Genomic DNA, 22,815 nt, shown 5'->3' with positions numbered 1-22,815 from the left:
GGCAAGCCTCTTACACGGCCCTAAAGATGGTGCCAAAATGCTGACAGGTCTACAAGTTGCAAAGAGGTCCTTGGTAAGGAACTTGAAATCACAAATTACATATAATACCGAGCCAAAATATAAAATAATTCCCTTTAAGAAAATAGGACATGATGCTTTGATAGAAGCCCTTTCCTACCAATCTTCCTTTGACAAAAAACAATCCACCCCTAATAGAAAATCACATATACATACAATAATGGTACTATAAATCCAAATCTGGTAACTATACCTCTATACGAGTAACACTCCTTTAAATGGTATTGTCATCTGTACTACAACTTTTCTCCTTGGGGAGCTGCAATGGCCCCTTTCTAGCTAGTCATGACATGACTTGTCGTTAGCCCTTCTCATCATGGTCCCAAGGGCTAACCAGGACTTTGCAGGGACTGGCAAGGGATTTTACCTAGACAATTCCATTTTCAGGTCAATTAGAGTTGATTCAGCAGGGTTTCCAAATACTTAATATTTATAGTAAGTGGGTAGGTTTTACTATTTTTGGCATCTTAGAGTCAGGCTTGATGTGTCTTGCTGAGGCCTTTCCAACAAGCTATCAAACATGATTTTCCGAGTTCGCTTGATATTTTGTTTTAATGCCCGAAGATTTATATAGTTTATAATATAAAGCGAGAAAATATATTAGAATACATTTTTCTAGCTAGTTGCTTTATAATAGAAAGTTCTTTAAGTGCTACAAGTGGGAACTATTACTTTAATGGAGAGTGATTTATCCCACATTAGCGAGATGAAAGGGAAGAACTAATGAGAAAGAGTTTAAAAAGAGATTATGTTGAACGTGGGAACCTTAAACATATAGTGAAGTTATGTTGATGTAACTCTTCAAGTGTTCATCTTGTTACTTAATTATTCTGTATTTAAAGTATTTTGTAAGAAATAGTTTTATATCAACCAACATTTCCTCAATATTGTAAAGAGAAATCAAAATTTTCAGCTATTAGGGCATGCAAACTTTTTGACAAAAATCCTAAATGCTGAAAGATAATTTTTTAAAAGAGCAAGAAAGTGTAAAATCCCGGATTTTATAGGACCAGTTCTAGCATGATACTAGGTTCAAATTCTAATTCTGAATACAATTGCTAGAATTAATTCTAGATAGATTATACAAATTCAAGATGCAGATTTATTTTAATGCCAAATACAAACAATTGAACTAGGACCCTGTTTGAATTGATTACCGACTTGATCATACATATTAAACTCAAAATATGTAATTGGAAAATGGAATTACCCGGTAGTACAAGGTTGCTATCTGTCCTTTTGTGTACATTTTCTTGAATGTGGACGTATTGGAACAAACTTGCCACGAGTCCTAGAAATATATGTTTTTCCTTGCATCGATGCTCCAAATACTATTGGAAATTCTTTACAAGTTCTCCGCCAATTTTCTGGAAATTACCTGATGACTTCAACAATATCAAAGGCCATTCTACTTCAAATGTACACTACCTTTCAAACTTATACTCCCAACATTCAATCAATACTCAAATGATTTTGATTCTCAGGTTTGATAATTTCCTAGGCCATTTGGATTTCGGTAATCACATTATGAATTAAATGATAATTGGTCTTCATTCGAGTTGCTCGGTTGGTAATGAATTAAATGCTCTTGTCAAGACTTCTTCAAAAAAACTGGAATTGTATTGCGGAAGTTATAAACTTTAGTAGCACCAAGCAGACGTGGTCTTACCTCAACGTTTATGGTTCTTATTCCTCCCTATCAACAATTCTGAACCAACACGTCAGACATCGTAAACAATACCAAACTCATCACCTCTTGTTCATTGGCCCAATACTTACTTGACAATAGAATTTGCTCGATGCATTCAATTGGATGGATTGACTTATTCACCATTACGAATCTTCATAATCCTTGTCTATGATTCAATAGCTCTCACCGTTACTCTCCACTAGGCCAGATGCAATTACTCTAACAAAAGGAGTTGTTTTCGTGGTTACTGACCAAAGTTGAGCAATTACTCCATGTGTTTCCTTCTTCTCCCTTTTCATTTCGAGCATAATCTTATTTAAAGTTTACAATTCGGTTGGAATTCTTGTAACTGCACAACTTCCACCTTTTGTTAAGTAAAGCAATTTAAGTTGATTAATTATTTTATATTAGTTGCAATCTTAAGTTACTATTATAAGATAATTAATATATGTAACTGAATTTATTGTCTTTATTAAGACACTCGGGAGGGATATTACAAATCTCACCTTCCCCATGTTGCTTGCCCACAAGAAAATGTAAATTAGGATGTTGGAGCACCTGTTCACCTTCCCATGTAGCATCCTCAACAGGCAAATTTTTTCACTTTATCAAATATTCCTTGATAGACCAATTACCTAGACGCCTTTCACATACATCCGAGATATGTTAAGGTATAGTTTCCAATTTACCTTCTAAATCTAAAGGTGGTAATTCCTCAGATATTGTCACCTATTTGCCCAATGCCTTCTTGAGGCAAGAAACGTAGAAAACATTATGTATGGGACTGCCCTTAGGAAGTTTCAGTTCATAAGCATCTGTACCGATTTTCCTGATAATCTGATAAAGCCCATAGAAACGGTGCTTCAATTTTTCAGTTCCACTGCGTTTGAGAGAGGATTGCCGATAGGGCTGTAGCTTGAGATACACCAGCTCATCTTCATCAAAATTGCATTCCGTATGTTTCCTATCTGCATAATTTTTTTGTTGATTCTGGGCAGATTGTAAGTTTTCTTTAAGTGCTTTTAAAATATTTTGACTTTCTTGAAGCCAATTTTGAGCTATGGGTACATTATTATTGTCAAAAGAAAAATTGACAAAGGATACACCATCATATCGATACAAAGTCTTGAATGGAGTCATACCAATAGGACATATGATGTCATGTTGTAACAATACTCCCCTAAATACAACCATCTGATCCAAGCCTTTTTGATGCCCAGCCAAATAATTGCAAAGGTAACTTTCAACCATCTATTCACAATCTCCGTTTGCCCATCTGTTTGCGGATGGTAGCTAGTGCTATGGTTCAACTTGGTACCTGTTAACTTGAATAATTCTTCTCAGAAGATGCTAAAAAATCTGCTATCTCTGTTGCTAATGATGTTCTTTGGCATACCATGTAAGTAGAACACCTCCTTGAAAAATAATTCAGCAACTTGAACTGCTGTGAACTCTATAGTGATAGCAAAGAAATGTGCAAATTTTGTTAGTCTATTAACTATAACAAAAATACAATCTTTACCTTGTACTCGGGGCAAATTGGTATTGAAATCCATAGAGACACTTTCCCGTTTCTGTTTTGGAATGGGTAATGACTAAAGTAGTCCTATTGGATAGGAATGCTCGGCTTTATTTTGTTGGCATGTGATACATTCCTTCACATATTGTAATACATCATTTTTGAGCCCTTTCCATGTGAACCGTTCACGTATTTGCCTATAAGTTTTCAAATAACTAGGATGTCCTGCCAAAGGTAGATCATGAACAACTTGCATGATTCTCAATTTTAATTTCGAACCAGGTACAAGAAAGATTCTATCCTTGTAAATAATGTCATTCACAATCTTATATATGTCATCCTGCACATTCCCATCCAATAAATCACACACAAATCCTTTCTTAGAATATTCTATTAATAAAAGAGATTTCCAATCAACTGTCATCCCTTGATATAGCATTATTTTTAGGTTTCCTAGATAGTGCATCAACCACCACATTGTTCTTACTTTTAATATATTCAATTTCAAAATCATAAGCTTGGATCTTGCTGATCCACTTCTGTTGCCTATCATTCAAATTTTTTTGGCTCAAGAAATGTTTCAAACTGTTATGATCAGTTCTAACCACAAACCTACCACCCACCAAATATTGTCATAATTTAGCCAAAGCATGCATAATTGCCAACATTTCTTTATCATATATTGAATACAATCTTTCAACACTATTGAGTTATTTGGTTTCATAAGCTATAGGGTGCTTATTTTGCATTAGACCCGCCCTATTCCTTCACTAGAAGCATCACATTCTAAAACAAAAGGCCGATTGAAATCTGGAAGTGCAAGAATTGGACAAGAACTCATTACCTCTTTGAGTTTGTCAAATACCTTTTGTGCTTCTTCAGTCCACTTGAATGCTCCCTTTTCGGTAAGATCTGTCAGTGATGCGCCCAACTGTGAAAATCCTCTAACAAATCTCCTATAATAATTGCATAAACCAAAGAACCCTCTTAAATCTGAAAGATTCCGTGGAGGTGGCCAATCCAATATGGCTCTAATCTTCTCCTGATGTACCTGCACACCTTTGGGACTGATCATGTGTCCCAAATATAAAATCTCTGTCATACCATATTCACATTTAGATGCTTTTACATAAAGGGATTGTGATTCCATTATACCCAAAATCTCATCGATATTACTCAAGTGTTCCTCCCAAGTCTTGCTGTAAATCAGTGTATCATCAAAGAAAGCTAGCAAAAATTTCCTCAGTTTATTAAAAATATGATTCATACAAGAGTGAAATGTTGCTAGAGCATTTGTTAGCCCAAATGGCATGACTAAAAATTCATAGTGATCATAATGACAACATAAAACAATTTTATGAATATCCTGTTCTCTTAACTTGATTTGATGGTACAACACCATGTAATTCATCTAACAATTCATCAATGCGAGGAATTAGATACTTGATTTTTATGGTATTTTTATTGAGGGGTAATCTATACACATGCGTAGAGTCCCATCTTTCTTTTTGACTAGCACTACTGAAGAAGCAAATGAACTTGAACTAGGCCTGATATGTGCCATATCCAACAACTCCTTAATAGCCCTTTCTATTTCATCTTGGAATGCCTTAGGATGTCTGTATGGAGTAGTGATAACTGGTTTTGCCCCTTCTTCTAATTCAATAGTATGTTCAAAACCTCTATGTGAATCTAAAATCTGCAACAAGTCATCTTGGTAATGTTTAGATTCAAAACCTATTACCTTAGTGGAGATAAGGCATTGTGCTGACCAAGCAACATCACCATGACAAAAATGGCCTCCATTCTGTTAGTAGACACAACTCTAGGTCCAACATTTGACATTCCCTTGAGAATCACCTTTTTCCCATCAATTTTGAAAGAGAACTCCATGCACTTGGAACTTTGTGAGTATTTATCCAAGGTTGCTAGTCATTGAGTACCCAACATAACATTAGAATTAGCCAAATCAACCACATAAAAATCATCTGTTACTGTATAATTACCAAGAGCAATACTTAATTGAGGAACCTTGTGTTTGCTTACCAAAGTAGTACCACCTGTTACTCGAACACCAAATCCTTCATGTTTCACTGTATGTAAGCCACGTTTTTTAACAAGATCACTATCAATCACAACAATGTTGCCCCTGTAAAACCCCTCTTACTCTGAAAATATTGTAATGCGGAGTTCGTATCATTGTTGTTATTTCACCCTTCCTAGGTGGATCTCCCTGAGCTTGTTTTGTAGTTTTGGGATCTTGTTCTTGATTTGGATCTATGTTTTCCTCATCTTCACTATCTGATACTACTTCATTGTAGTGAATTTTCCCTTTTCCCAAACATCTATGACTTGGTGCCCATGCTTCTTTACAATTGAAACACAATTTTTTCCTTCTGAGTTTGTCACGCTCTTTCTTTTATAATTTGTTTCTAGGAAGTGTGTTGTTGGAAAAGGTTTCATGTCAAAATTTGGCTTAGAGAGTGTCCCTTTGCTAAATGTCTTTCTTTTAGAAGGGGGTTCTAGTTCTCTGGCCCTTTTATGGCTGTCTGCAAAGGAGGATTTAAGGATTTAACCCACCCTTTGATAGTATTAGATAATCCATCTATAAATATCACCGTTTTCTGTCTCTCAGTGATTTCTGTTACTAATACTGCTAATTTTTCAAATTCAGAAATGTATTGTTCCACCATACGTGTTTGTCTAAGTAGAGTCAAATCTTTGAGATGGAGCTTAGAATCCTTATAATCAAATTTGTCAATAAGCCTTTCTATGAAGATAGCGTAAGTATTAATTTGATTGTGACCCAATGTAATTTGTCCATGATGCCACCATTCATGGGCAATTCCCTCTAAAATGTAATGCTGATATTTGATGGCGTCATCCTCTATGATTGGATTTAACTGCAAGTATGTGTCAAGTTTTTGTACTTAAGCTCTGGCAGTGGTTTTACTTGACCCTTCAAAATATGGAATGGACATTTTACCAATCTTTCTCTGTAATTCATTATTATATCCCCTTTGACCTTTATTCTTATGTTTCATCCCGAAATTCAAATATTCTCTAAATGTCATTTATGTCTTGAATTCATCACTTGATTGTATCCAATCATGATATACCTCTTCCCAGAATTTTCTAATTGTAGGTTCTCTTTTAGGTTGTGGATTTCTAGGTTGAAGGTTGGCATGAAGGGTCTTGCTGAAGTTGAACCTTTAGGTTGTCCATTTACTGATTAGTTCTCCTGTCCACCTATTTCCCTTACATTATGATTTTGATTCATATCATTGTTCATGAATTGTGCCATCAAATCTGCCATGTGGTTACATTATTTTGCATATCTAGTTGGCTCCTAAGTAATTCAGCTAAGAGATCCCTAGTGTCATCTGCGTCTCCCATATTGTTTTCAAAAATTATTTCCTCGTCTGACTCTCTTCATTATCAACCTGAATAGAGGAACTAGATGATTCTATCAACCTGTTTTGTCTACCTTGGGTATTACGGAAATTATAATTTCCCTTTTGCACGTGTCTGTTCCACAGGCTGGCAGGATTTAAAGCTCTAATACCAATGTAAAATCTCGGATTTTATAGGACCGGTTCTAACATGAAACTAGGTTCAAATTCTAATTCTGAATACAATTGCCAAAATTAATTCCAGATAGATTATACAAATTCAAGATACAGATTTATTTTAATGCCAAATTCAATCAATTGAACCAGACTCTGTTTGAATTGATTGCCGATTTGATCATACATATTAAACTCAAAATATGTTACTGGAAAATGGAATTACCCGGTAGTACAAGGTTGCCATCTGTCCTTCTGTGTACATTTTCTTGAATATGGATGTATTGGAACAAACTTACCATGAGCCCTAGTAATATATGTTACGAATGCTCCAAAGACTATCGGAAATTCTCTGCAAGTTCTCCGCCAATGTTATGGAAATTATTTGATGACTTCAAGTCAATATCAAAGGCCGTTCTACTTCAAATGCCACACTACCTTTCAAACTTATACTCCCGACATTCAGTCAATCCTCAAATGATTTCGATTCTTAGGTTTGATCATTTCCCAGGCTATTTGGATTTCGGTAATCATGTTATATCTTCGTTTGAGTTGCTCGGCTGGTAATGAATTAAATGCTTTCGTCAAGACTTCTTCAGAAAAACTGGAATTGTATTGCAGAAGTTATAAACTTCGGTGGCACTGAGTGGATGTGGTCTTACCTCAACGTTTATAGTTCTTATTCCTCCCAATCAACGATTTTGGACCAACACGTCAGACAACGTAAACAATACCAAACTCGTCGCCTCTTGTTCACTGGCCCGATACTTACTTGACAATACAATTTGCTCGATGCATTCAATAGGATGGATTGACGTATTCCCCATTATCAATCTTCATAATCCTTGTCCATGATTCAACAGTTCTCATTGTTAGTCTCCACTAGGCCAAACACAATTACTCTGATGAATGGAGTTGTTTTCGTGGTCATTGACCAAAGTTGAGCAATTACTCCATGTGTTTCCTTCTTCCCCCTTTTCCTTTCAAACATTATCTTATTTAAAGTTTAGAATTCAGTTGGAATCCCCGTAACTCCACAACCTCCACCTTTTATTAAGTAAATCAATCTAATGTAATTAATTACTTTATATTAGTTGCAATCTTAAGATACTAATATAAGATAATTATTATACGTAACTTTATTAATTGTCTTTATTAAGACAATCGGGAGGGATATTATAGAAAGAGGTAGAACTTTACAGCAGCAGTTTTGACAACACATTTCTCTCCCTGTTGACAGTTATTTCCTTTCAGGATAGTGGTTTGTTGGCAATTGGAAAAACTTGTCTTAATAGCATTCCTTCTTTCCCTTCTATTTTCTTCTCAATCAGCTTTCTCTCTCAAAGGGCTTTCTCTATCCAATGTTGAGTCTCAAGGAATTGAATGGCACCCACTTAAGTTAATGTGGTTATTATACAAAGAGCTAAATACTGACATGTTTTTTGATCTGAACTTGAATGCCCTGGGGCTTTGTCTTCAATGAAGAAAGTGAAGTTAGGGACACTCTAAAAGCAAAGATGCCAGGCACCAAAATCAGTGTAGACAGTGCTTCAAGGAACCTTCTCCTCCATTTCCCAATGAATTTTTGTTTGTAACATAATAATTCATTTGACTTGTAGTTGCTTGATGTTTTAACAGTCAGTGATAAGAACGTCCAGTAACATTATTTTCTTTCAACATGAAATAAGTATGGATATTTCTATTTATTGGGCGTATTATTTTGTTGAAGACTCTATAAACATAAATGTTTTGATTTCAGATCTTGTAAATGTATTATAGATCTATTTTCCTTCTTAAAATGTTAATTTCAATCATTCATGTTCTAATATCTAATAACATGCTTTGTTCCTTTTATGCTATTTTGAGTTTGGCAACTTCCTTTCTAGGTTTTGGACATGAGATGAATTTTGGTTAGCTTTTCCCCAGCTGAAAGTTATCAGTATTTTAATTGAAAACTTGCAAAACTAATTTTAATGTATTGTTACCAACATCCTTAATTGTAATTGTCAATTATGCATATGGACACGCAAAATAATGTTTTTACATGGAACTTTTATTGGCTGTATTCTTTCTTATACAGTTTAAATGAGCTTTTGTTTTCCCCTCAAAAGGGGTTGAACTCAGAAATTTTGTTCTCAAATTTGTTGCTGCAGGTATTCTTTAGTGCTCTGATAGATGCTGCTGGGCATGCTGGTGGTATAGATTTTGGTTTTAAAATTCTGAATGATGCAAAAAATCAGGGAGTAATGCCAGGGAATGTTATGTACAGCTCATTGATGGGTGCCTGTTGCAATGTAAGATGTGAATCTTGTACTGTCAAATACAGCTGTGATGATAATATGATTTTAATGATACAAGTGTTTCTTGTGTAGTTATATATCTAGAATATTAGGAAACAGTATTTTTGTATCTTAACTTTTAAGATCTAAAATATTTGGGGTTCATTCATAAAAAGAGTGATTCAAGTTTAAATGCCTGCATTTAAAATAAGGTGGTCTACAACTTGGAGGGTGTGCACATCTGACAATAAATAGTTAGCACTTTAATTTGTTGTGACGTAAAATGCAACCGATGTGCAGTAGAAGCACTCTTAATAGGAAACTCCCTCTAAACAAAAGTATAACTTAAAACCCAAGTCTGGATAGTTTACTTTCTGGTCTACCATTTACATAGTGTTTTTTTAGGTGGTTAGTACTCATGGTTGATAAAAGCCTGAAGGTTTGCCTTTTCGGATTCACCTAGGTTAAAAGAATAAGATACTCTTAATATCAATGAAAATAATTTTTATACTTTCCCCTGATAAGAAAACTGTATGATTATGCTATGTCCCCATTTTTTGGCCCAGATTTTTGGAGAAAAAATACCTTAATTCATTAGATATACTGTGTTGGATAACTTGTATTTAACTAATTATGTTTTTAAGTGGAATTTTATATTTTTATAAGTGACTACATGGAGTTAAAAGTTGAAAATATTATAAAGTCACAATAATGAACAAAGAGAATTGATATTTAAAAAGTGTCTTTTATAATTAAAATTCTAGAAAGTTATAGAGGAGTTATGAGAGAAGGTTGAAAAGACCCATTTGCTTCATTCTGGATAGTTTTCATTTCATTGATAAACCCAATTGGAAGCCTGAGCATTTTCTCATTCTGTCAACCTTGGAGGAAACCTTAAGGAGTTAGATTTGATTTAGCTTATATAAACCGACTTGGCGCATCCTTGGTAAATTCATTTAGGATTCACAAGTATACAAACATGATTGAAGATTCAAGAAGCTTGTGCGAAAAATTAGAATCTTTATTTTCAATGTGAGATTGTTTGGTAGGGGTTGAATATAAATTTATTTCAGTTGCTGGCTGCATCACAGTAAGATCCCCCAAAGAGAGCTGTGCATCCTCATGATTATTTGAGGGGTTGATTGATATTGCTAAAGGGTTAAACGCTTTTATTTTCATGCCAACACAATTTTATTAAGGCTTTCCAAAGCTATTCGCTGCATTTGAAAGGGAATACATGCTCATTAATTGACTAGCATACCACATCAAAAAGGCGTGATGCACAGGTGCAAATAAGTAGAACAGCCATTTGAAAGAAGTAAAAAGTTAGTAGGACAATGATTTTGCTATTGGGATTTAACTATTTAGTTTTCAAATCAAAGTCATTGGCCCATGTTTCATGCGTAGTGGTTCAGAAGAAATCTTCTTTCATTGAATCCTGACAGCAATATCAAAATTTAACTTGCCAAGGAAAATATCTCATACTTATCACGTTAATAGAACTCAAAAACAAAATCCTTTGTCATGCCTTTTATGGAGTTGCTGCACCTTTTTGTGTCTCCTAATGTGATTGGGACTCCTGGAGTGTTGGGGATATTTAAAGGTAAAGTTAAAATTACTCTATGGAAGAATTTTACTGGTATAAGGACTCTCAAAAAGGGTCGAACTGTCTTTTTTGGAAACACTGGGAAGAGTTAGAATGGAAATGGCTGATTTGGTTGGCACCTACTTTAAGGTGTCGTAAGCCGAGTAGGACCTCACAACAATTTAAGAATATGTCAGTCTGCCATCTCAAATCCATTGGTACTTTAAGGGAAAGGCATTTCTTTTTGAAGAGTCTGGAGTAATTTAGCTCTGGTAATCAGCGCTCACTACAGACAAAAAGTCAATCCTTTTTGAGAATGTGGATTTTAGAATGAAGAATTTTAGATTCTTTGCTTGCAAGGTCACTACATCTTCAAAATTAGGTTGTGATAAAGCTAATGAGTGATGTTCCCATCCTTAAGATGATATATAATAGCCATCATTTTGGGACAGGTGACGTCCTAGGAAGTCTTGGTGCTTCACCTTTGTGAAGCAATGGGTGCAAAGTGTTCCATTCATTCTCATAAGAGATGGGTTCTTGTTAACCACAACTCATAAAACATGGGTCAATGAGTTTGACTCAAACTGCACAGCTGAATACTGATAGTGATATCACATCATAAGAACCATTAAGTACTTTTGTGGTCAAGGAGTGGCAGTCCTTGAGCACCTACAGATATACAGTAGGAAATAGAATTAGAATTACATAGCAAATTGATAGTAGAACTTTGAAGTACTTGTACATAAGCAGTTAAGAATAAGGTTTTTGGAAAACTGTGGTGTCTTATGAATAAGACGGTTTTCCTAGTTGCATTAGGAGTAATAAAGGCTAGTTTAAGTTAATGATCACTTTTTCATAAAGGATGGTGAGCAGCATGTTGATCACCAAGTATGCAGAACTCCATGAGAAAGTATAAGAGATTGCTACATCTAGACATCAGTAATTATTGAAGATGGTTAGCAAGGCATCTTAGAGTTAGTCCTCAAACAAAGCAGAACATATCAAAGTTGAATCCTTATTTATAGAAACCAGTCCATACACTAATTTGGCAAATAATTTTGATGTAAATTGGAAGACTGATATTTTCCAATTCTTGGTGAGATACCACAAAGAATCAGTGGAAATAGAACAGCATCTTAGTTAACCAGTTCTCTCCCCAATTCTTCATTCTAGGCAGATTTCAAACTAGTCCTTGGTCCTAGTCTCAGTTCCCTTTTGGGTTCCACTTGCGTTCAAATCAAGGTAGGCTAGTTCCTTCAGGGAGAACCTAGGTGGACTCTGGCAGACTGAGTGTGAACTAGGTGCAGACATTCTATAATTTAGTGCAGAAAATGATAATTACAAAATTTGAATAAAGATCTTTTAACATTAGAAAACAAAATATGTTGAAGTTCAGATATTTATTACATCAAATTGAACTAGCCCTCAAGATTTCTTCCGGTGAAATATTTATATCTAATTACTGATAAAGACCCCTGTCCAATTAATTGGAAGCTCTATACAGTGATAAATCATATTTTAAACATTAAAAAACATCTTCAATAGGTGAAGGGAAACTGGTTCCTCCAAGCCGAACCTAGGCTGTGATGGAGCCCGATATTCCAGTCTCCATTTGTGCAAAATTGCTACAAATCAATACCAAGTATTTGAAGATATTTCTATATACCTCTACATTCTCACAATGAATGGATATAGTACATTCTTGCCAGAGATGATGAAAAGACTCAAGAGACTGTGAGATTGAAGGCATTGTAAAAGTGGTGCAAGTTATAACAAGAATTGATTAGAGAAGAGAATATATAAACATATTCTATGTAAATATGACATTCAACCACACGAAGATAAGAATGCCAATACAAGAAGTCTGCTGATTGGATTTCATTCACCAAACCAGTATGCATAAAATAACAAGTTCACTTTGCAAAAACAAATATCAGAGTGATTGATTGTATTAAGCCACCTTACAAGACATCTTATGCATAATCTATGGTGAGACATAGACATTCAAACCCTAAAGATCCCAATCACACAAAAGATAAGAGTTCGGTGGATTCTATATTGGATGTGTTGCAAAAGTTTGCATCACAAAAAGACAAAGATACAATCTCCTCTTATTGCACTAGTTGTCAGGCAACATGAATAGGTAGCCATTGTGGGAGAGAATGAATCTGTTATGAATCACAATGAATTACAAATTGACTCATCGCATATTTAGTAGGTGGATCCAAGCACTCTGAGAGTAAATGACTTGCGTAAAGCTGCTAGAGCTAATACGTTGATAGGATACTCTAAAATAAAGGGCCTGTAGTTGGAACTATTAAAGAAGTGGCGTGGAGAAGAATACATGTGAGATGTGGACAACAAATTGCTACCTCCTCTCTACCAGTGCTACAAAAAGAGCTTTGGACCAGTTATGGACATCCATCAAAGCATTTAAAATCAAGGGAGTTTGCTAAATGTTACAAGTGGATATACTATTGTAGATTCACATTCAAAATACGGTGCCAAGCAAGATGTGGAGCCATCAACATGCATACGGAGTATAAAGTCATGGACCCTGCACAATTCGACCAAATGGAAGACTACCTCAAATAATGTTATGTCATGGAGTTCGATAAGAGGAAGATGTGCAAAAGATGGAAAAGTCAAAGAAGCTTTAGAAACTATTATTCAATGCAACTTACAGGTATAAGTTGCACTCCATCACTGTCTCCAATACCCACGTCCCTGCATCAACATGGACCTATACAGCAAAATTAAAGCTTCAAGGAGACAATATTTCAAGGGGTGTAATACAAAAATCTAATGAATTTGATTGAAATGTTTTCAAAACTCTCGAAATTAGGTTACCCAAAGAGCATCATCTCATGAAAAGCATGGTTGCCGGATATGTATGAAATCAATTTGATTAGAGGATCTTTGTAAACATTTTAGCAATACCATATACATCGCGACTCCAAATTAGGTTACCATAAAGAGCGTCATCTCATGAAAAGCATGGTTGCTAGATATGTATGAAATAAATTTGATTGGAGGATCTTTGTAAACATTTTAGCAATACCATATACATGGCGACTATAGCAGAATGGATTTAACATTTACACCATTTTGAAGGACAATATTAAGAAATAATATGTGAAGCCAAAGATTTTGAGAAAACAATAATATTGAACCAACATTAGTAATTACAATACAATATTACAATACAATATTTACGAAGTAGTGCCATGAAAATTATAGAAATTTCAATCGCATAAAGAGGTGTTGAAACTTTTGTCTGCTGTTTCCCTTGCTGGTGTCGCATGATGAAAGATAATTTTGAAGAAAGAGATGATTTGTGGCAATGTATAGTTATAATATAAGGTTGAAATTAAAATTCTATGGAATGATAAAAAAGGTATTAAACACAAAATTTTAATAAAGCTAATACTTGCCAGCAAAACCCGATAATTCTATTTTTTCCGTATTGAAAAATTCATAAAAGGATAATTGGTGTGTTTATCAAAAGGTATCTCTTTCCCAATAGACACATCCTTTACTTGGAATAGAAGCATATAAATAAAGTCTATTATTGGCAAAAGAAGCAGAATCAACAAGACACAAGTCAAGAAGAGATATTCAAGAGTAGAAAAGGAGAGATATTAAAGAAAATAATATGGAGGAATAAAATATTTTTGTGTAGTTATGGAATATTGGATTTTGTAAATAAGTAAAGATCGTTTGTACTCATTTTACAAATTTAATGCAAGAGCCCTGTTTTTCTTATTCGTCTTGAAAATTGAAGTTCATAATAGCCTTTCGGATTTATCCCTTGTAATCTTATTAATTGTAAAATTAATTACGGCTGAAGTTTTAAATTTGAATCCAATACAAGTCTTTGATCATCAAAACTTGCATATGAAATGTTGTCTGTGTAAGTTTTGTCTAGTTGGTTTTCCCAAAGAAATTAAATTCAACTAGACTAAGGTTTGTAGTGCTAATTGAAGCTTCACTTTATAAAGTAGTGGGTGGTGTAGATACTATCATCTTAGGGTTGTATATAGGATCTGAAGAAGTTTGATTCCATTTGCCCAAGGTGGAATAAGGGACTAGTCTGCATTTTATGTCTAGAAATTGGGTTAACACTTGAAGTCATGAAGTTTGATATTCCATCATATCCACAATTCATAAATACTATTCCTTCCATTCAAATAACATTCATTTCACAAGTAAATTGTTAATTTTTTTGTGATTATTAATGGGAACCCTGGGGGGTCATTCAAGGATGGTAGGGGTCTTAGACAAAGAGACCCTATTTCTCCTTATCTGTTTATCATGGTGGCAGAGGTTCTGGGAAGATACTTTCTCTAAGCTGGCTAGCTTGAGAACTTTGATTGGTGTTAAGGCTGCAACCTCCATCCCCCCCAGAGATTGTTGATGACACCTTCTTGTATGGCTATGCTTTTGTTGTGGAAGCTAGAATCTAGCGAATTTTTTTTGGATGATTATGTAGAGAGCTCGGGCCAACATATAAACTTCAGTAATAGTAAAATTTATTTATTTTAACATTGAACTAAACCTCCAGTTGGGAATACAAATATTATTGGCTGTCAATCTACCGGCCTCACGAATACTTACCTTGGTCTTCCTCTAACAATGAAGGAATGGTGTAATCACTTTTGGAACACGATCTCATTGCAAAGGGTCCTTGTGTACTTTCTCTCCTTATTTAAGATTACAATAGCCATGGTAGAGAATTTGGAAAAACTTAAAGGAATTTCTTATTGACAAGGAGTGAGGAAAGGAATAAACTCAACCTGGTGAATTGGGAAGTTGTGTGTAAACTCAAGGATAAAGGGGTATTGGGAGTGAGAAGAATAATGGATCTCAATAAAACTCTCCTTGCTAAAGTGGGATGGAGGCTCACTAAGAATTGTGAGAGGTGGTATAGCATAATGAAGGCTAAGTACCTCAGGAACATGCCTTATGTCTATTGTTTTTTAGAGACTGACTGGCCGTGAGGATCCAACATTTGGAATAATGTGATGAAGAATAGTAAGATCCTTAGAGAAGGGTTGGGGTGGCTGGTGTGAAGGGCAAATAGGGTCAGGTTTTGGGAATTTAAGTGGTTAGGGGGGAGACCTCTGGTCCATAGAAGATTCACTAGAAAGGAGGGGGTGTTAAAACATAACTTTGGGGAAAGGGTTAGCAACTACTTGTTTGAATAGAGGAGGTGGGAAAATATTATGGAGGGTGGAGGGGGCTGTTAACTTAAGATCTTTAGCTGTAGAACTCAAAGATCAACATGAGTCTTACAAGGTCACTCTTATCCTGGGGGAGGACAAGTTTGCCTCGGAAAAAACCTCAGATGGTTCCTTCTCTGTGAAGTCTGCCTATCGTATGCTGTTTGATAATGGTATCGCCCCACCGTATTGGAAAAAAGTTTGGAATAGTCAGCTTATTCCTAAGGTCAATTTCTTTTGGTGGACAACCTTGCATGGGAAAATTCTCACTATTTACAATCTAAGAAAAAGAGGAATTCAAATCCCTAATAGATGCTACTTATGTAAGGCTGAGGAGGAAAGCATTCAACATATTTTTATTACTATTTGTTTGCTGTGAAGATTTGGCAATTCATTTTGAGGAAGTTGCAAGTTGAATGGGTTGTTCAGCTCAACTTACAATGGTTCATTCTAAGATGGGATTGTCCCATTGAGCATCGTTTGCTCAGGCTTATGTGGAATTTGATACCTCCTCATGTTTGTTGGGGAATTTGGAAAGAGAGGAACAATAGGATCTTTAGGTAGACAAAGATGGAGGAGATTGTGAGTGATATCATTGTCAGATTGCTAAAAGAGAATCTGGAAACCAATAAGCGGAAAAAGCTACAGGACCCCCCACGGTTATCTGAGCAAAGGATTGCTACCCACTGTAACTTCCTAAAGGGAATTAATAAGTTTGAAAACACTAAAAAATTGAAAAGGAGGAACACTAAATGGAAACCTTCAGATATTCCCAAGGTGAAGCTTAACTTTGACGGAGCTGCCAAGAGTGGGGGAGCTTTTGGGGGAGGAATTATCATGGACTCTGCTGGTCAACAGCTTATGGCTTATGCAAAAAACTTGGGCAACACCACCAACAATGTGGCTGAAGCAATGGCCCTTTTTTGGGGACTGAAGTTGGTTGTCAATTTAGGTTGAGGCATGTCAGCATTGAAGGTGACTATGTTGGTGGTGGAGGCGGTGAAAGGAAACTATGCCCCAGGGTGGTTGCTAAGAGGTGTCTTGAAGGACATTTGACATTTTACAAAACTCAATAATTATGACCTACAACACACTTACAGGGAAGGTAATGCTGTGGCAGATGCTATGGCGAGTGTGGGGTTGCAAGTCAAGGGCTTACAATGCTGGAGGCAGATGGAGGCTATTCTTGTTGATATTTGCACTCTAATTGAGAAGGAACAAAATTTTATACAAAGTACTAGATAAGTGTGGTTAAAATAATATGGTTTTATTGGTTCTTGTGGGTGGTGACTTTATTAAGGCGGGACATGGTTTTGAATTTGATTTCAAACCATGAGGATGGAAAAAATCATTATTTAATGTTTAATATTGGTAATCATAAATGTTATGATGGTGTAATTATGAAATGTAAAGGATGTAAGCCGACAAAGATTTTGGGAGATTATGTCAGTTTTGTTGGTTCCCAAAACCATGGATTGGAATCCTACGAGTCTTGCCAACTCGATGTTGGGATATCCAATTGGTTATGGCCAACTTGAGAAGACCGATCAATTCGATTAGAGTCTTCTGCACTTTTGGCTCTGCAAGGCCAAGGCAGGTACCCCTAATCCTAAACAGATCACTTAAGTCCGAGATAATTATAACAGATCATTTTGAATATGAATAGAATGAAAGTTTCCCAAATGGCAAGGATTACAGAAAACTTTAAACTTGCAAATTATGAATTAAGAACAAAAGTAAATGATCATATAAATGTGAGTGCTTAAAATAAAGAATAATTATTATGGATTATTGCAACGAGTGAATATATTAATTCTTGAAAGGAAAAATATGAAATAATTGCTAGCGTATGGATTATGAATGGAATAATGTAAAGACTAGTGCCAAAATTTAAAGGGAAAACGGAGTCAATTTTATAAATTATTATGTACAACTTTATAAAGCTCTATGCACCTTAACCATAAACAATTTAGTAATCAAGACGCGGCAGATCAAATATATAGATGCAATTTTAAACGAGTCTAGAATGTGCTTTAACTCCTATAGTTGGGAGGCAAACTAGATGTAGATATGGAAACAACTAAATATGTCACTATATCTATGAAAATCGAGTTTAAAATGCTATAATTGACCCTATCCACTTATCCATCATATAAATTATTTATAGAATTCAAAAATAATTATAAAGGACACAACTCAATAATATTTCCAACTCTAAAAAAAATAAAAAAATAATGTTTATGTCGGAAATAAAATTGCAACAAAGACACTCCTTACAGATGATCCATCCACTACAAATTTATCCTAGAATCGCATAATTTTTTATCTAATAATCCAAATCCACAAGCTTTGTTCAATCATTCAATTTTTGCCAATAGAAGAACATAATATATCAAATGTGTATGTATAACTTGAGTATGTAAATTTTTTAGGAAACACTATATGAGTATTGTATTGTGCCCTGCTTTGATTTATATCTCTTGTATTTATAAAGGATGGAGAGACTTTCCCTCAACCATCGCACCTATCCAAAAATAAAACTAATTGGTTATACTTCATTATAGAGTTTGTGAATACATAATTATTCTGCCAACCAATAACTATTTTGAAACAAATAGGGATTAAGGTATAATGATGTGTCACCCATTCTTCATTAGAAATGATACGAGTAATTTGCAATGATATTAAAATAAATGGTAGTTCCCATACTCGATATCCACATAGGTTCTTCTCATCCTTTTCATACTCCTGCATACTCTTCGAGTAGTAATATCCTTCCAAGCGTATACTTTTGAATTCCTAAGTGCGGGGAAAACATGGACGACACAACTTTAGCATGTGGGGTATTGCTATTGCGTTTAGATATTTCACTCTTCACTGTTCGTGCAAATGACAAATGCCTTCTAAAATGCAACATACATCCCTAAGACATCATGACTACGTGAACGCTAACATTGACAGGAGCAACCTCCGATCATATCTCAGAGCAGCCGCCCAATCTCCTATTCCGTATGTAATCAATCCTTCAACCTGCAGAAAATATGACATAACGTTAGATATTTAGTGTCAAATAATGATTAAATTTGGTTAGCACAAAAATCCTTGCTCAGGGGGTTATCCATCATTAAGCATCAAACATTGAATAATCAAATGGATTATCTCTGCAATCACAAAAGCTTCCACAAAGATTTTAACCCATCTGAATACAGTCGACAGTGCTTCTTTAGTAGATTTTACACTTTATTTTAGTTCCTGTATGATGCCTTGTCAATTCTTATGGTCTTTATATATATTGCCATTAGTTGCCTTTTGATGCCTTCCATAACATTTTTAATGCCATTCACAGATCAATAATATTGTGTGTGTTCATATCTATGAAGAATATCCCATGCGCTCATGCCATGTGATAAGAACAACATGATCGATCCCACTGATCCAATAGCATTACTTCAATCTTTTACACAAATGGAAGATTTGAGCCTTCTAGTTCTCCAACACCTAAGTTTAGCATGTTCACATCTGTGCAGTTAGAAGTATTCATAAACCAAGAGGTATATAAGATGTGTGCAAGGAATGACTTTCTATAGTAACCCCAGCCTGTCCCTGTATCTGAACTTTTGGCCATATCTAAATATATCCTGTCTTTTGTCTAAGAAGACTGCAGACTCACAAATAGGTCCAACAATACCAAAAATTGAGCTTTCACATTTGTGCCCTTTAATCAAGGGAGTCTATTGAATTTGGCCCAACATAATGACTTTCCTTTGACAACCGTCAAAGGATTACCAGATTTTACTAGAGAAGGACAAACTACAACTCTTGAGCATATCAGAGACATAGCATCTCCATGTAATGTTCATCATATTACACGAGAAAATGTAACAGTCAGATTATTGGCAGCTTCATACAAAGGAAAAGCATTAGAGTAATTTAAGAGCTTGCCAGTAGCTTCAATCAACACATGGGACAAACTGGGTGATACTTTCACAAAGTTTTTTGAAGACAAATCCGATCATTTCTTGCTTTTAGAGCATTTAACAACAATTAAGAGGGCTCCACAAGAGAAAATGACCGATTTCTACTCACGTTCTCAAAAAATGTGGAATAGGATACCTATGGCTGTAAGGCCAAGTGCTGATCATGCATTTTTGTACTATTTGAAGAGTTTGAACAGCGACATATCTGTCATGATTCAGTCTATGGGAGGTACCTCATTACCTTAAGCATTTTCTATAGTAGTAAGGGTAGAAAATAGTCTCATTTTGGCAAGAGAGATTGCTCCTAGGCCTCCTATGCAGATTTTTCGCAATATAGAGCCTACTATGCCTCTATAGATTCCACCTTTCAATACATTGTCAGTTGTTTCCAGCCAAGAAATGATAGTTGCAAGACCTTCTCAGGAGCTGCAGGAGATAAAGAACAACCAGCAACAGATAGAAAGTTTGATGCAAACTTTTGGAAATGAGTTGGTTAACCTCAAAAAGCAGCAGTACCAGCCTAGATAGCCATTTCAAGCTTAGAATGTTGCTGCGAATCAAGGATATCAGTAGCAAAGTCAAGGATGTCAGCAACAAAATCAAGGTTTGTTTTGAAATAGACAAAATTACCAATGATTTAATGCTGGAAATAAGCAAAATGTAAATCAAAGGCCATACCGACCTTATAATCCAGCACCTCTCAATGTTGCTAATCCCATTAAGGATATTGTACCCGCTAAAAATAACCTGACGACAGATTAGGAGTGGTGTTACCTGTGTAACCAGCCCTGCAATCAAGCAACTTGTTCCAATGGGGTTGTAAATCACGCTTTGATGGTTCAGAATGTTACAAGTACAAAACACATCCCTGAGGCTGAATATGAACAGCAGTAAGATGCAACTCCTATGGAGCCTACTTTTTTGAATTGGCAAGGAGAAGATTTTTGTCGTGTCAATGGCAATGATCCTCAATTTGCTGTTTATACCAGAAGTAAGAAAAGAGCACTTGACAATGAAAATATCAACAAAGATGGTAATACAAGTAATGTAGCAGTTGCTGGATCATCTAGGCCTATTGATCAACAAGTTCCACAAGGAATCTTCCAAATACCAATAAGTAACAACAAAATCAGGAAGTACAACCTACTGCTGCTAAGGTTCAGCCTAAGGTACACACAATTGTACCCTTCAACATTGTTGAGAAATGAAAAAAATGAATATTACGATGTCAATGTGGGATTCATTGATGATACTGGGTCAACCTGATATGTTGAAGGAAGCTTTATTTGATGAAGCTATTCCTAAACAATCTGCTCATGATCCTCGTAAGGTTGTGTTAATAAATCAGCTTGTTGTTCTTGATAACAACAATAAAAAGGAGAACGAAGTACAAGGTACAAACATTAAACCTCCTCCTTTTTACGTTGCATTGATCATAGGGGATAAGTTGGTTTACAATTGTGTGGTAGATAGTTCGGTCATGCCCAAAAGGATTGCCGATTTACAACAATTAACACCATAGATTTTGTCAAAAATGCCAACTTGACTCTACATGCTTGCCCAAATTTTTTCAAAGATATTTATGTCATAGATTTACCATCATATTTTGGTCTTTGTTTATCACGAGATTTTACAGCCAAGATAGGTGGTTATTTGTCATGTCTAGTGATTGGTCACATATGCTATTCCGAACCAGATATGCAACTAAGGTAACCATCAGATCTGAGCTTTTGGCTAAAGATCACATAGAACCTTATGTCCCTAGTCCACTTAACGCAAACTGCGTTATTTTTGATCAATAAGAACGTAGTGATAATGCTGTTCAAAAAACTCATGTGGAAGAGATTCCAAACATCCTTTTGGATGAATGGGCTGCAGAAAATGTATATGACAGGCAAAACAACAGTATGCAAGATGCTGGTTTTGGTACTTATATGGTTTTTGAACCAAATGCTATTATGCCTAATCTGGTTAAAGATGTTATTCAGGATTCTAGATAGCAAGATAAAGTTTGGGAACTATTTTTTGATGGTTCGAAAAGCAAGAATGGAGCTGGTGGAGGAGCCATGCTATTTTCACCTCAAGGAGAAAAATATTATGATGCATCTCGTTTCTCATTTTCTTATGATGGTACTTTAATTATCCTCATGTTGTTAATGAGAGCGATTATTATTTGTCAAAGAATGCAAACCTAAAATAATGAAAAAGTGTGATCCTTATGATAAAGATATGTAACATTAACCGATCTGTTGTTAGAAGACTTTCCAATGGTAAGGTGTGATTAACAAAGAAGAACAAAGGACACATCTTTTTCATTGGAAACTCTTCATTCAAGAAAGATGATACAAGACATTCTCATCAATCATTCAAGGCAGAGAAGATAAGAAGAATTGATTTTATATAAATTATTTCCCTTTGTAGAATACAGTCGATAATAAGTGCATAGTAGGTTGTGATAGCAACCTTTCGGTGCAGGCAATACAACCGCACATCAAAGACGACATCATTAAAGAGCATATATATTTATATTAATATTAGAGAAGACTCCTATAAGAAAGACCATTGCATATATCAAATTAGAATATCAGACTCTTTGCCTGAGATTATTGGTTATCCTGTAGATCACAACCTATATCGCTGAGTAGATTGGAAATAGCCATATTGGGTATCATGCATAATATAGGTTGTTATATAAAAAACAACTATTGTATTACAATTGCATTCTTGATTGTAGAAGAGCATTTGGAATTATCAGTCATTTGTACTTCCATACACGTGTTGAGACATTACATTCATACATCGTTATTGTTGCATTTAGAATTACCAGTCATACATACTATCCATTGTAACTGCCTTCACATTTCATCATCGAATATTTTTAACCAGTAGTCATATATAC

General features: G+C 35.2%; 1 protein-coding gene across 4 annotated transcripts in view; it reads left to right on the top strand.

The window, feature by feature from the left end:
- The window catches only part of MRL1 (Pentatricopeptide repeat (PPR) superfamily protein), a 197,815-nt gene that overhangs the window by 12,432 nt on the left and 162,568 nt on the right, over nt 1-22,815 (top strand). For all 4 annotated transcript variants that reach the window (XM_089831654.1, XM_089831655.1, XM_089831653.1 and 1 more), the window contains one exon: nt 9,007-9,147. In XM_089831654.1, coding sequence (XP_089687780.1) covers nt 9,007-9,147 — 141 coding nt within the window. The remainder of the gene's footprint in view (nt 1-9,006; nt 9,148-22,815) is intronic.

Source organism: Cupressus sempervirens, chromosome 5 (assembly GCF_028749045.1).
Source record: "Cupressus sempervirens isolate cs-2001-9-10 chromosome 5, ASM2874904v1, whole genome shotgun sequence".
NCBI classification, from domain to species: Eukaryota; Viridiplantae; Streptophyta; class Pinopsida; order Cupressales; family Cupressaceae; genus Cupressus; species Cupressus sempervirens.
Note: the sequence above shows the minus strand (reverse complement) of the source record. Positions and strands in the feature narration are given on the sequence as shown.